This window comes from Lathamus discolor, chromosome 4 (genome assembly GCF_037157495.1).
Source record: "Lathamus discolor isolate bLatDis1 chromosome 4, bLatDis1.hap1, whole genome shotgun sequence".
In the NCBI taxonomy this organism is placed as follows: Eukaryota; Metazoa; Chordata; class Aves; order Psittaciformes; family Psittacidae; genus Lathamus; species Lathamus discolor.
The window spans coordinates 4055079-4068277 of record NC_088887.1 but is presented as its reverse complement, the minus strand read 5'-3'; the positions used below and the strand labels follow the sequence as shown (position 1 = coordinate 4068277).

Genomic DNA, 13199 nt, shown 5'->3' with positions numbered 1-13199 from the left:
CACAGTTATAAACAACATTATCTTTTTACAGGAAGAAGCACACAGTTATCTAAATTAGGAATATGTAATTTTCTTTTCTAAATCTTTGAGGAGAAAGTATGTTTAGAGGAAGGAACTTCATGATTCAGCACGATTTCCTGCATGACACCCTTGTTTCTGAACTGGAGAGACATAAATTTGATGGATGGACCTCCTGGTGGATAAAGAATTGGCTGGATGGCCACATGGAGGGAACTGCGGTCAGCGGCTCAATGTCCAACTGGAGACTGGTAACAAGTACTGTTCCTCATAGCAGCCTTCCAGTATCTGAAGGGGGACTACAAGGATGCTGGAGAGGGACTCTTTGTCAGGGACTGTAGAAATAGGACATGGGGTAATGGGTTTAAACTTACACAGGGGAAGTTCAGGTTACATATAAGGAAATTCTTTACTGTGAGGGTGGTGAGGCACTGGAACAGACTGCCCAAAGAAGTGGCAAATGCTCCATCCCTGGCAATGCTCAAGGCCAGGTAGGATGGAGCCTTGGGTGACACGGTTTAGTGTGTGGTGTCCCTGCTCAAGGCAGGGGGGTTGGAATGATCTTCGGGTCCTTTCCAACCCTAACCATTCTATGATTCTATGATATGTTTTATCTATTATATCATATCAAAATCTGCCTACCCGAGTAGAGAAAGGTTTTTTCCCCCCACTACTTTTTCAGACCATTTTTGCAAGGACAGTTAGCTCCTACAATAACTGCTGACCTCTATCAAATTCATACTGTTAGAAGAGAGAGACTAAAACTAGTTTTAATTCATTCATTTCACGTGTTCTCAAAGGCAACAGACAGCTGAGTGCTTGTTGCACTATAACCAGACATAGCATGTGCTTATTCAGCCAGAGATGAGATGCTGAATGGAGGAAGGGAAGAGAAGGAGAAAGATGGTAAGACTTCAGGAACTAGTGACAGATGTCATAGTATGGAAGAAAAGGTGAGTATATTAGGGAATGCGTTTATTCATTAGTACAGTTATATAAATTGTACTTTACTTCCTTTTGGAATTACTATTGAACAACCAATTTTCTAGAAGCATTCAACAATCGCACTCTTCTTAATCCAAAGCCTAATGTTCTGAATACCAGGAACTCTACAAGTAAAACAGGGTGAACATTCCAGTAAGCATTAATCTACCTAACAGGGAATGCAATTTCTTTTTCAAGTTTTTCTTTTATATATGCTGAGGTAACCCATGGTATAAAGGCAGATTAGGAAGAGAATGCTGAGAGATCAGAATTCTTGTCCAGAGGCAAATCCCTACCTCCTTGCCATAGCTACCACTCCAGTATCACAGTTTACCAAGTTTTATTAACTAGTAAGGAAAATATTATTATAATGCACAGCCACAAATATGCTATTGATAACCTGTTAACTGGAATGATCCTTTAAATACACAAATCTAATTGCCTTACGAGCAACAGTTTATTTCAAAGGTCCATCTTAGCTACCAGCCATGAAGATATTAGTTTCCCCAGTCCAACTGGCAAAATAATTTTGTCCGGATAGATAAAAGCACATAAATGTGAAAGAATGCACCAATGCTGTCTTTTTGATTACTATCTAGCAGAAGTACACATACACAACCAAAGAAAAGGACAAGCAGATGGTATGCACACATAATAATACACCCAATACCGCACATACAGCAACTTCTGCTGCTGCCTTCAAAGCCCAGAATGGACTTGCATCCAGTCTTACAGCATACTCATATATGCACCCCTGTACAAGACACTGCATATAGCACAAATTAGGGTAAAGAGCATTAGACTGAAATTCAGACCTGGCAGTTGAAATTTTGGCACATGGGTTCAATGTATGCTTAAAAAGAAGCATGAATACCCAGGGTTAAAATTGTAATTGCTTCATTCTGTTCAAGTCACCAAAAACTCTTACATCACTCTACAGCACACACACACTCTGAAGTCACAGCTATTTCCTTCCATTCCTCTAGAGTTTAGGTTCTTATATTAGCTTTTAAGATGATTACTGGTAATTAATAAAACATTAATGAATAACCACTTTGTATTTAAGCATACAAACAACATAGTGGAGAAATCTGTCCACCTACAGAGATCAGAGAATAAAGAAATTACACCCATTTTTCTACTTCTCCTTGTTTATTTCAAGTGCTGGAGGAAGGCAGCAGTCCAGACAAGAGACATGCTTGTGGAACATGGAAATCACAGAGAAGTTTCTCTTCTCTGTCATGGAATTGTAACAGTATTCTACTAAAACAAAAAGGGATTGTGCTCTGCACTGCAAGAACATGGGAGATAAGGGAATTACTTACGGTCAGCTTCAGCTTCCCTGGACTTAATACTCAGAGGTCACTGTTTTGTTTTCAGTAAATACTGGACTTCACACATACATGCAGAGACTAAAAGGCACCAAATAGAAACTTAGCAAGACATTAGGGAACTTACAGCTACGTGGATGCAAGGTACCCCACTGGAACAAACAAATAAACAAGAAAACAAAAGCGGAACATCCTTAGAAGAAGGAAATATTTAAAAGGCTGATTTTCACCCCAAATTCGAAAACCTGCTGTCTCACTTATTCTGCTCTTGATACATTTGCATTTTTAGGGACTTAAGGGAAAAAAGTTTATGCAATAGAACTTTTATTTGGCAAGTAGGCGTGACGGGGATTTGCATCTCCAACCAAAGTCATCTTCAGGGAAGGGAAGGTGCATGGGACCAGTTTAATCTCATTTGCTAAGCACTCCATTTTCCATACCACAAACACTAGTGCTTGCTGACCAAGCCTTCCTGCTTCACAACTTACAGAATTCACTATGTAACACGTGCTTCAAATACTGGAACAAATTATAGGGTTTAATGATTTTAACATGCCAAGAGTAGCATAGCCATGCCATGAACACAGAAACCAAGCAGAAACAAAGACAATACATGAAAGAAGTCATAACTCAAGATGCAGACTGATATAGGAAGCATGAAACAAAAAACTACTGGGTTATAGAATCACAGAATCATAGAATAGTCAGGGTTGGAAAGGACCTTAAGATCATCCAGTTCCAGCCCCCCCGCCATGGGCAGGAACACCTCACACTAAACCATCCCACCCAAGGCTCTGGCCAATCTGGCCCTGAACACCACCAGGGATGGAGCACTCACAACTTCCTTGGGCAGCCTATTCCAGTGCCTCACCACCCTTAAAGAACTTCTTCCTCATAATCAATTTAAACTTCCCTTGTTCAAATTTGAGCCTGTTACCCCTTGTCCTATCACTACAGGATCCTTCCACAGAACTGGGATACTGCAAAAGCAAATTCTGTTCAAAGGCTTGAGGCTCAATCACTTAAGACAGCAGAACCAACTTGTTTAGTTACCGTTAGACACTGTTAATACACTCTGCCTTCTAATTAGCTACTGCAATGAATCAAAACCCCTGGGATTTGATCCTGAGTGGGCTCTCTGCAGGTACAGCCAGCCACCCAAATAAACTACAGGATTAGGGCATAGAGATTTGTATGAGAAAACAAAACCAAGCCAACAACTAGAAAAACCTAAAGATGTATTTATTTAGAAACACTGCTCAGTTGTCAACTGTCACAGTTGCATTTTCAGGACAGATTTGAGTTAAACTAGCTGTATTAAGTTGGCTTTATTGCCTTCCTGTACTAATAACATTCAGATAGCAAAGGAAGTAAACACTATTAGCCTGCTGAATTACTCTCCACTCGATTAAAACAATTAGCCAAATCACCCTACAATGCTACTTAAGAGGCCTCTCCACTTTACAGATTCTTTATGACAGCACAGGAACATTGTGTAACTACTGTATTCTGGAGGTCTTACACCCACCAAATAAAGATATTGTCCTGATAAACCATTTTAAACTTTCATGGTTTATTTTGTGCCTTCAAAAGGGTACTTTTCCTCAAAGACCTGTGGTGTGTGGTTGAATTTAATAAAATACGTTATTTCCAATATTTCATGAACTCTAGATTTTTAAGGAGAGAAATTCATGAATCTACCTATTCTGTGAGAGAATGGCTTCCGACCTCATAAACTTGAACTTTGTTTTTAAATGCACGCACTGAAACAAAAGCACATGCCAAATACTATTACAGTAAGTCTTCTTTAATGAGATTTTGCTGATCATGTATCAGCAGCACCACCATGTGTTAAGCAAACAAGACATTTATTGCTGAGGGATTAGTGGTATGGCAGAATATAATCAACCATTTACAATTCAAGTAATCAATGTAAGCTTAAATAGTAACAATATTTTTACACCACGTTGCCATGCCAAACTTGCAAAAACCTTTAACCTATCATCCCATTTTGAGTAATATTAGAGTTATAAAGTGTCTAAAAAACCCCACACAACTAATGATTGAGAAATACCCCTGTGACAGACTAAATGAGATCTAATGTCAGACGCAGTGAATGGATTCAGTATATCACCGCATGTAAGTTGGGAAAGAGTGAGGGAAGAAGGGAAAAGGCTTTGTTCACTAGTATGATGCTAAGACTGGCACATATAAATACCTCAGAAATACTGTCAAACTAACTGCAATACTGCTTAGCACTGAAGTCACAGTAGCATTAGTGTTCTTTACACCTATGTTTATACTACACATAAATACTTCTTTAGAACGTGTATCAAAGGTCAAAATTTCCAACATTTCAGATTATTAGGAGAGCATTCTTAACGTTACTTACACTAACACTGGTTTTCCTGATATCTTAGGGCTGTTTAAAACTTCTATCATGGCTTGCTTCGTCTCTTCCATTCTTGCAATGTCACTGGAATCCACAACAAATATTACACCGTAGGACTCAGCATAGTAATTTCTCCAGATATTTCGAATTCGTTTTCCACCTCCTAAATCGAAGATGGTGACTTCAAAGCGTCCCTGTTTAAGGTCAATCTTGGAAAACCCAACTGTTGGAGCCACGTCTTCAGGAGACTCTGCCAGAGTTCAAAGAAAGGCTTCAGTAAAAAGTGTCCTTAGTTACTTAAAGGGGTTTTTACATCATGATTTGTGTAGCAAGATTAATATTTTAAAGACACAGAGTAAACCATCCCCGTTAAGTGACGCCATATTGCTAACCACATAGTTTTTACCTTAATATTTTCCCTCTCCTTAGGTAACTTCAAATTAGCACACTGGTCTATCAACCAGTTACTTCACATTAATTTAGGTAGGGGCACTGGGAAGAGGGAGGGGGACAAAAAATTCCAACTTTTTTTTTAGTTTGTCATGCCATAAATTAAAAATCTATAGATTTATATTTAACACTTTTGCTTGCTCTCACCCTTTTCAGAGGGCAAAGAAACCTTGCATTTGCCTCACACCACTAAGCTGTCTACTGCAGGGGTGAGTTACTTGGATGTCTCTGTTTTATGTGCTTGGTAGCACAAGGCAAGAGAAACATGTAAAATTCAGCTTGTTGAGAGGAAGAAATGAGGGCATGGTCAAAAGCACTGAGCTCTGAAGAGCAGTGCAGAAGCTAAATCACCATTAGCCTTCTGCTACCATGTTTCTCTTCTGAAAGAATCCTTTACACACAGTTGTGACAGGCATTTAGGACAGACCCCTTGACCAGAATAGTATAAGCCAAGACTGTAGCAAGAGAAGGGTCTGGGACCCCCATTTGTGAAAAACTACAGCTTCAAAACTCAGCACACTTAATTCTGAAGAATGATTTGCATTGTGAGCTGTAAGTATGTGCTCTTACCAAAGAGCATGAGGGTTGGTTAAGGGTGAAAGTTATTGATGGTGCTGAATATAAAGGGATATTGCTGAAACATCAGCTCCTATTGTACGGTGAAGTCTCCAATGATGAACAATCTTCAATGTAAAAACAGGGTCTGGTATATAAGCTGCAGACCCATTCTGGCAAATATAATTTTGGTAACCATGCTGATTTGCCTAGGTTTAAGATACCCAAGAACTGAAACATATTTCAGTTCTAAAACCCAGTAGACATTAACTGCAGCCTCCTCCTATAGCCTGTATGGCTGGTATACAGCCAAAAATACTGGTTTTATCAACCCTGAAGCATAACTGAAGGTTCTGATCTCCGCAAGCCCTGCAAAAGGGACACCATACTATTGCCCTTGAAAAAGATGTAGCAGAATGGTAGCAACTTTGTTGAAGTACCACTAGGTGGTCTGTCTACCTTAGCTCAACATGATGTGCAGGGGCCAATGAGCAGATGTGGAGCTTGCTCTGCTAGCTCTCCTGATCATAAAGTACATGACTAGGAGCACCTACTTTTTAAGTCACCCTAGTATTATTTATCAGATACCAAAATTCAGGATCTTTATGTTTCAAAGGTAAGAGCCCTTCATTCTTTCATCATCTTCAGGTCTTCACACAATAGGGCCTGTGACATGCTCACTTTGGCAACCACACATATACCATTTTCTGCAGTACGATCACCACATTTTCTTTCAACAATATGGGAGGCAGAGATGAATTAAGAGATAAAACACTATTTAAAGATTTAAATGGTGGAAAATTAGTAATTATACTCTCACTTTCAACGCTCCATTTAGATGATCCACAAATGAATTGCTTACCTCCTTGAATTCCTCGGACTGTAGCAGTTTTACCAGCATTATCAAGACCCACCATTATTAGTGTCACCTTCCTCCATAAGGAGAAAAAAAAAGAAAAAAGAAGAAAAAACAAAAAAGATATTTCAAACTTTTTTTTTCCTCTACATAGACATCACTTATATTATTTTTTTTTAATACATACATAGAAAACCAAGCATAAAGTAGTAGAAAGAACAAGCAGCAAAATACAAAGTAGCACGCATTGCTACAGTTGTGTATCTGGTGTTCAATACATCATAGAACCACAGACTGGTTTGGGTTGGAAGGGACCTAAAAGTTCATCCAAGTTCCAATCCCCTGCCACGGGCAGGGACACCACTCACTGAACTAGGTTGTTCCAAGCCCTGTCCAACCTGGCCTTGAACACTTGAACACAGATGGGGCAGCCACAGCTTCTCAGGGCAACCTGTGCCAGTGCCTCACCACCTTCACAGTATAGAATTTATTCCTGTTCTCTAAATCTCCCCTCTGTCCAGCCATCTGATAAGAACAGCAGACAAAGGCATGAAATGGTACGTCTAATACTGTACTGTGAATTTCTAGTAAGATAACAATTTTCCTTTCAACTTTTATCTGCCTTTCGAAATTTAATTTCACAGCATTGTAAATATTATTATTTTTGTAATTTCATTTCCATTCCCCTGTATTTTTGCCATCTCTCTGCCTCAAAATTGCGCCTGTATTAGGAATTTACTTCTGCCTCGGCCAGTGCATCTGAACAACACTATACAGTACACAACACTTGTGTAGACAGCATCAGATGTTTTAAATAAGTGGCACTGATACTCACTGGGCCTTTGTTTCAAGCAGGAGCAATCTAAACTGCAAATGTGTAAACCAGTGGTGTTAAGTAAGTACTTTATATAAGCAAACTGGTATACAGATTAGAATTGATACCACGATAGGATTTTAAACAAAGCAAGAGGAAAAACATATCTACATGTATACCCCAACTGTTCCTCTTATTCACAAAGACTTAAGAATAGTAAAAAGAATTGACTTCTTTTTATGCCCCTTTAAGTGAAATAATACTAAAACCATTGTTATTTCTGGACTCCAAACTGTAATAGCATCGTATATGAAGTACAATTTATGACGGCTCTTTCAGGAGAGCCAAAAACCCCCAAGGAAAGAACCTAAAAATTAACAGTAGGATCTTAGAAAATTATACTGTAACGGTAAGCTAAAATCTGAATAGCCATGGTCATTTATAAACTCACAGTTGTCTATAACATATTGGTGATGTCAAAAAGTTATTCAATCCAATATAGTTCTTTGAAAAGCAGCACCTTCTGTAAAGCCTAAATAATGTAGCATTGAAGAAGACAGCAAATCCTTCTACATGGAAGTCTAAATAAGTGTGGTGCAGCTTTTATTTCCCTTCCCCATTGTTTGCAAGCAGTTTGAAACAAACTACGTACTACCTGTGCATGTCTGCTAACTGGAGGGAAAAAGATGCAGGATGTCAAAGTAAAAGCTACAGAAACAAATAAGAACAGTGGAATTCCATGGATTTGGTTACAAAATTAAAAAGTCCGAAACAATATTATATAGCAGATAAAGTAAAACGTAGGTTAAATACAGTTTGGGAAGGTCATTACAGAAACATAAAATACTTTCACATGTTTACCTGACAGGTTCCTGCCACCGTTTTAACCAGCTGCAGCAATTGGCCATTAGACTGAACATCCCTCTTCATTAGCCATCAATAGACACGAAAGCTACAGAAACAATGTGGACAGGCCAGAACAACCCAAGAGAGGCTGCAGAGGTCCAGGCGTTGTCTTGTCACTGCTAGCAGAAAGAAAGAAATGCACAGTTAGCCCTTATGTTTAACCAAGGCAAGCCATTTCCTTAGCAGCAGCCTGTCTATTCACAGTGAGTCATATTCAGTCAGTCCCATGATAGTCTCATGCTTCATCTGCCCCCATTTTATATAGCTGGGCAATAACACAGTACTCATACAAAAAATAATGCGAGACTACTGCACAGAAGGAAGCCTGCAAGTTAGAGCAATAAAACACTGATATTCCAGTGCTTGCCTCACTAACACACCCCACAGCTCTGCTGGTTGACAAAAATATAAGGACCAATTTCAAGCATGAGTAAGGCTTGTAAGAACATCATGGGATAAGACATTCAGAGCAAACAAAGAATGTCCTACCTGTTCAATACAGTCATTTAACTGCTAATTTCTTTTACATGAAGAGATCCCACAACAAGGAAACTGGGTTCTCTAGTGAGTACTTTGAGGAACTGGCACCTTAATAGCTACTGATTATCAATAAACTAAATCTAAGTACCAAGCACTTCCATAATTTTACAATCCCACTTGCCACATTTCAAGCAGGATAAAGAAATGAAGAATAATAATCTTTCTGATGCTGCTCTGTGGAACAAACAGCAGAGAATAACTGTGTCATCAGATGCATATCTATTTCTTTGTACGCGCACTTAAGCTACGAAACAGTAAAGCTTACACAAACCATGCAGTCAAGCGCACAACAATGCAAAAGCTTTAAAACTCCCTTAATTATTCAGCTACAATAATCATAGAATCATAGAATAGTTAGGGTTGGAAAGGACCTCAAGATCATCCAGTTCCAACCCCCCTGCCATGGGCAGGGACACCTCACACTAAACCATCCCACCCAAGGCTTCATCCAACCTGGCCTTGAACACTGCCAGGGATGGAGCACTCACAACCTCCCTGGGCAACCAATTCCAGTGCCTCACCACCCTAAAAGGAAAGAATTTCCTCCTTATATCCAATCTAAACTTCCCCTGTTTAAGTTTTAACCCGTTACCCCTTGTCCTGTCACTACAGTCCCTGATGAAGAGTCCCTCCCCCAGCATCCCTAGAGGCCCCCTTCAGATACTGGAAGGCTGCTATGAGGTCTCCACGCAGCCTTCTCTTCTCCAGGCTCAACAGCCCCAACTTCCTCAGCCTGTCTTCATACGGGAGGTGCTCCAGTCCCCTGATCATCCTCGTGGCCCTCCTCTGGACTTGTTCCAGCAGTTCCATGTCCTTTTTATGTTGAGGACACCAGAACTGCACACAATGCTCCAGGTGAGGTCTCACAAGAGCAGAGTAGAGGGGCAGGATCACCTCCTTCGACCTGCTGGTCACGCTCCTTTTGATGCAGCCCAGGAAACGGTTGGCTTTCTGGGCTGCGAGTGCACACTGAAGCCAGCACCCCCAAGTCCTTCTCCACAGGGCCGCTCTGAATCTCTTCTTTGCCCAGTCTGTAGCTGTGCCTGGGATTGCTCCGACCCAGGTGTAGGACCTTGCACTTGTCATGGTTGAACTTCATAAGGTTGGCATCAGCCCACCTCACAAGCGTGTCAAGGTCCCACTGGATGGCATCCCTTCCCTCCAGCATATCAACCGGACCACACAGCTTGGCGTCATCGGCAGAGTTGCTGAGGGCACACTCAATCCCACTGTCCATGTCAGCGACAAAGATGTTAAACAAGACCGGTCCCAACACCGATCCCTGAGGGACACCACTCGTTACCGGTCTCCAGCCGGACGTGGAGCCATTGACCACAACTCTTTGTGTGCGGCCATCCAGCCAGTTCCTTATCCACCGAGTGGTCCATCCATCAAATTGATATCTCTCCAATTTAGAGACAAGGATGTCGTGTGGGACAGTGTCAAACGCTTTGCACAAGTCCAGGTAGATGACATCAACTGCTTTACCCTTATCCATCAATTCCTTAGCCCCATCATAGAAGGCCACCAAATTGGTCAGGCAGGATTTCCCCTTAGTGAAGCCATGCTGGCTGTCACCAAGCACCTTGTTGTTTTCCATGTGCCTTAGCATGCCTTCCAGAAGAATCTGCTCCAAGATTTTGCCAGGCACAGAGGTGAGATCCTACTGTGAACAACTGCAGTTGTCCAAGTAAAGACGTTCCACCAGCAAGCTTTGGGCAATTTTACTCCAGAAATTCAAATCCATAACCTCGCTGGTGGATGATGTACCAAGTCTGGCTGTTAATTTCTTCACAGCAGCAGGTATGGTGCTATTCTCTATATTTATTGTTAGATCAACACTGATAACACAAGAATATTTTACCCATTACTGGACAGGATTTGCACAGCACCAAGGCTTTCTCTCTTTCCCACTTTCCCCCCAGCCAGAAGGCTGGTATGGGCAAGAGGTTGGGAGGGGATGCAGCCAGGACAGCCATCCCCAATTGACAGAGGGACATTCCATACCATGCGGTGTAGTGCACAGCAAAAATTAGCTCCGGGAAAAGAGGAGGATGGGGGAATGCTCTTGGTTATTGTGTTTGTCTTCCCAAGGAACCATTAAGTGTGCTGAGGCCCTGCTTTCTTGAAGGTGGCTGAACATCTGCCCCGTGTTCTGCTTAAGCATGCAGCTTCTGCCTTCCCCATTAAACTGCCATTATCTCTATCCATGAGTCTTCTCATCTTACTGCTATCTTCTCCCCATCTTGTGGGAGACAGGAGTGAGCAAGTCACTGGGTGCATTCTGTTGGGCAGGGTCAACCCACCAGAGTCCTTCTTGGTGCTAATATGGGCCTAAAGATAATGACAGCTTTGATCTGAGCACATTACAGTTGTTAATTGGCAGGCACCTGTGATGGTCACTAGGCTTGCTTACTTTACTGCATATTAGAGTCCAGTGCTTGCTAGTAGTTGGTAAAGGTTGTTAAGGTTGCTCCTCCCTTGGGATAAGTCCAAGCTATTTATGGGATTATGTCTGCTCAAGTGCACCTGGTGGGTAATGTGGAAGGATGGGGAAATCCAGTGTGTAACTAAAGGAGATTTAAACTTGGGAGAAATAACTCATGATTTGAGTTGTATGTTACAGGAACAGTACAGCAGGAACCACTTGAAACAAAGGAGGATGAGCCTTGTAAGGAACCACATGAGTGTGGTGATGACTCAGTTTAAGTGGGTCTTGGCACCTAACAGTCCAATATGCCACCTTCCCTTCCCTGAGTGCCCACCTCCCAAGTCATCAACTGTTCTTATTTGGGGAAGCGTGTGGGTTATGGAATAGAGAAATAATATCCATACATACGGCACAGGACAAGGGATGGTGGATAATGACAGTGATCTCCGAAGAGAAGAGAACCCTTGCAGAAGGAATGTGCTCTATCACCTCAGCTCATAGGCTCATATCATCTTAAATCCCGTTTTGATCAGCAGCTTAAGTTAAAACAACTAGATCCATATTAGAGCAGCTGAGATGTAGACAGATGTTCCCTACTGCTAACTTGTCTCCATGAATAATTAACTGAGGGTACTGACACTTTGAATTACCAGAGCAAGTTTCCTAAAGTTTCTCACAATGCTTTTTTGTTCTTAATTAAATTCCTTTCATTTTCAATTATAACTAACTCCAATCTAAGATTATAACAACTTTCCATAAGTTCTCATCTCCCCAGTCTAGACCAATAAAAGCGGAAAAAAATTGAGAAGCTATCCCTAATAAACAAATTTATCCCTAACAAACTATGATGGTCTAGGCAATTTATAAAGGTAGAAACCAAGAACTCTTCCCAATCTCATGAAGCTGCGGTATTCAAGGATGCCTTTGTGTGGATCTGTCATCATTCAATGTCAGGAACAGGTCAGATTTCTTCCTTTCTTCCTGAGAAGGGACAACAGATACTCTTTAAATATTTATATTGTTCTACAAGAGCACCTGAGAAGAGCTATCCACAGGATAACTTAATGTAAGAGGAACAGAGCTCCTAAAAAGGAGAGCGAGATGATTACCACTATTACAAGTACTAAAATCAGTCTCTGAAGAATCAAACAAAAAACCCCAACAAACCAAGAAAACCCCCCAAACCCACATGCCGTGTATGGTGCCTCAGCCCACAGGCAGTACCAACAAGGCTAACTTTGAGAACAGCTACACAAGCTAGCTCTGCTGAAAAGCAAAATGTTAACAGCTCAATGAACAATGCCCTGACAAAAACATAACACTTTCAGTGCCTGAGCATCATCACAAAACAATTTTATACAGATTTGCTATGTTTGCAAATCATGACACAATTGCTCTAAAGCACATATGCGGCCCATACTGTTCAAATGGGATTCACGACATGAAGAAAACTTTGTTAAAGACTAAAGAGCAGAGGATGGCTATGTTAAAGCAGAGGACTCTTGTTTAAAAATGAAACCCTAATGGGGGGTGGGCAGGAGGTGACAAAATTTCCAAAACATGCCACTGTAGGAGGAAAGGGCATTCAACACAGCTCAGAAAATTACAGTAGGGAGGCAAATCACAGTGCGTTATGCCATTTTGGAGAGACTTGACCTTTGAAACATGTATGGAACACAAAACATGTATTTTATACGTTGCATTAACGACATTCAGAAGTTGTTCCAGATATTGTATCAGTCAGCTTAATTTCTTTATGCTTGTTGAGGTGAAGCAAAACAACATGCCCACAAGCTCAGAATGATATAAAACTGTAGTTAAGCCAGTATACCATTTAGGTAGCAGGTCAGCACAAGTGTCAAGGCCTAAGAATGTCAGAGATCACATTTTTAGGTAAGAGAACAGAAGAAACGTACTACAGA

General features: G+C 41.0%; 1 protein-coding gene across 9 annotated transcripts in view; it reads right to left on the bottom strand.

Moving 5' to 3' along the window:
* The window catches only part of ARL13B (ADP ribosylation factor like GTPase 13B), a 45171-nt gene that overhangs the window by 29746 nt on the left and 2226 nt on the right, over positions 1-13199 (bottom strand). For 5 of the 9 annotated variants that reach the window (XM_065676031.1, XM_065676029.1, XM_065676035.1 and 2 more), the window contains exons 2-4: positions 8262-8425; positions 6593-6659; positions 4726-4975 (exon numbers count right to left, since the gene is read on the bottom strand). In XM_065676031.1, the coding sequence (XP_065532103.1) occupies positions 4726-4975; positions 6593-6659; positions 8262-8330 (386 nt within the window). In that variant the 5' untranslated portion in view covers positions 8331-8425. Of the gene's footprint in view, positions 1-4725; positions 4976-6592; positions 6664-8261; positions 8426-13199 lie in introns of all 9 variants that reach the window. The other 4 variants (XM_065676032.1, XM_065676030.1, XM_065676033.1 and 1 more) reach the window with 2 other exon arrangements.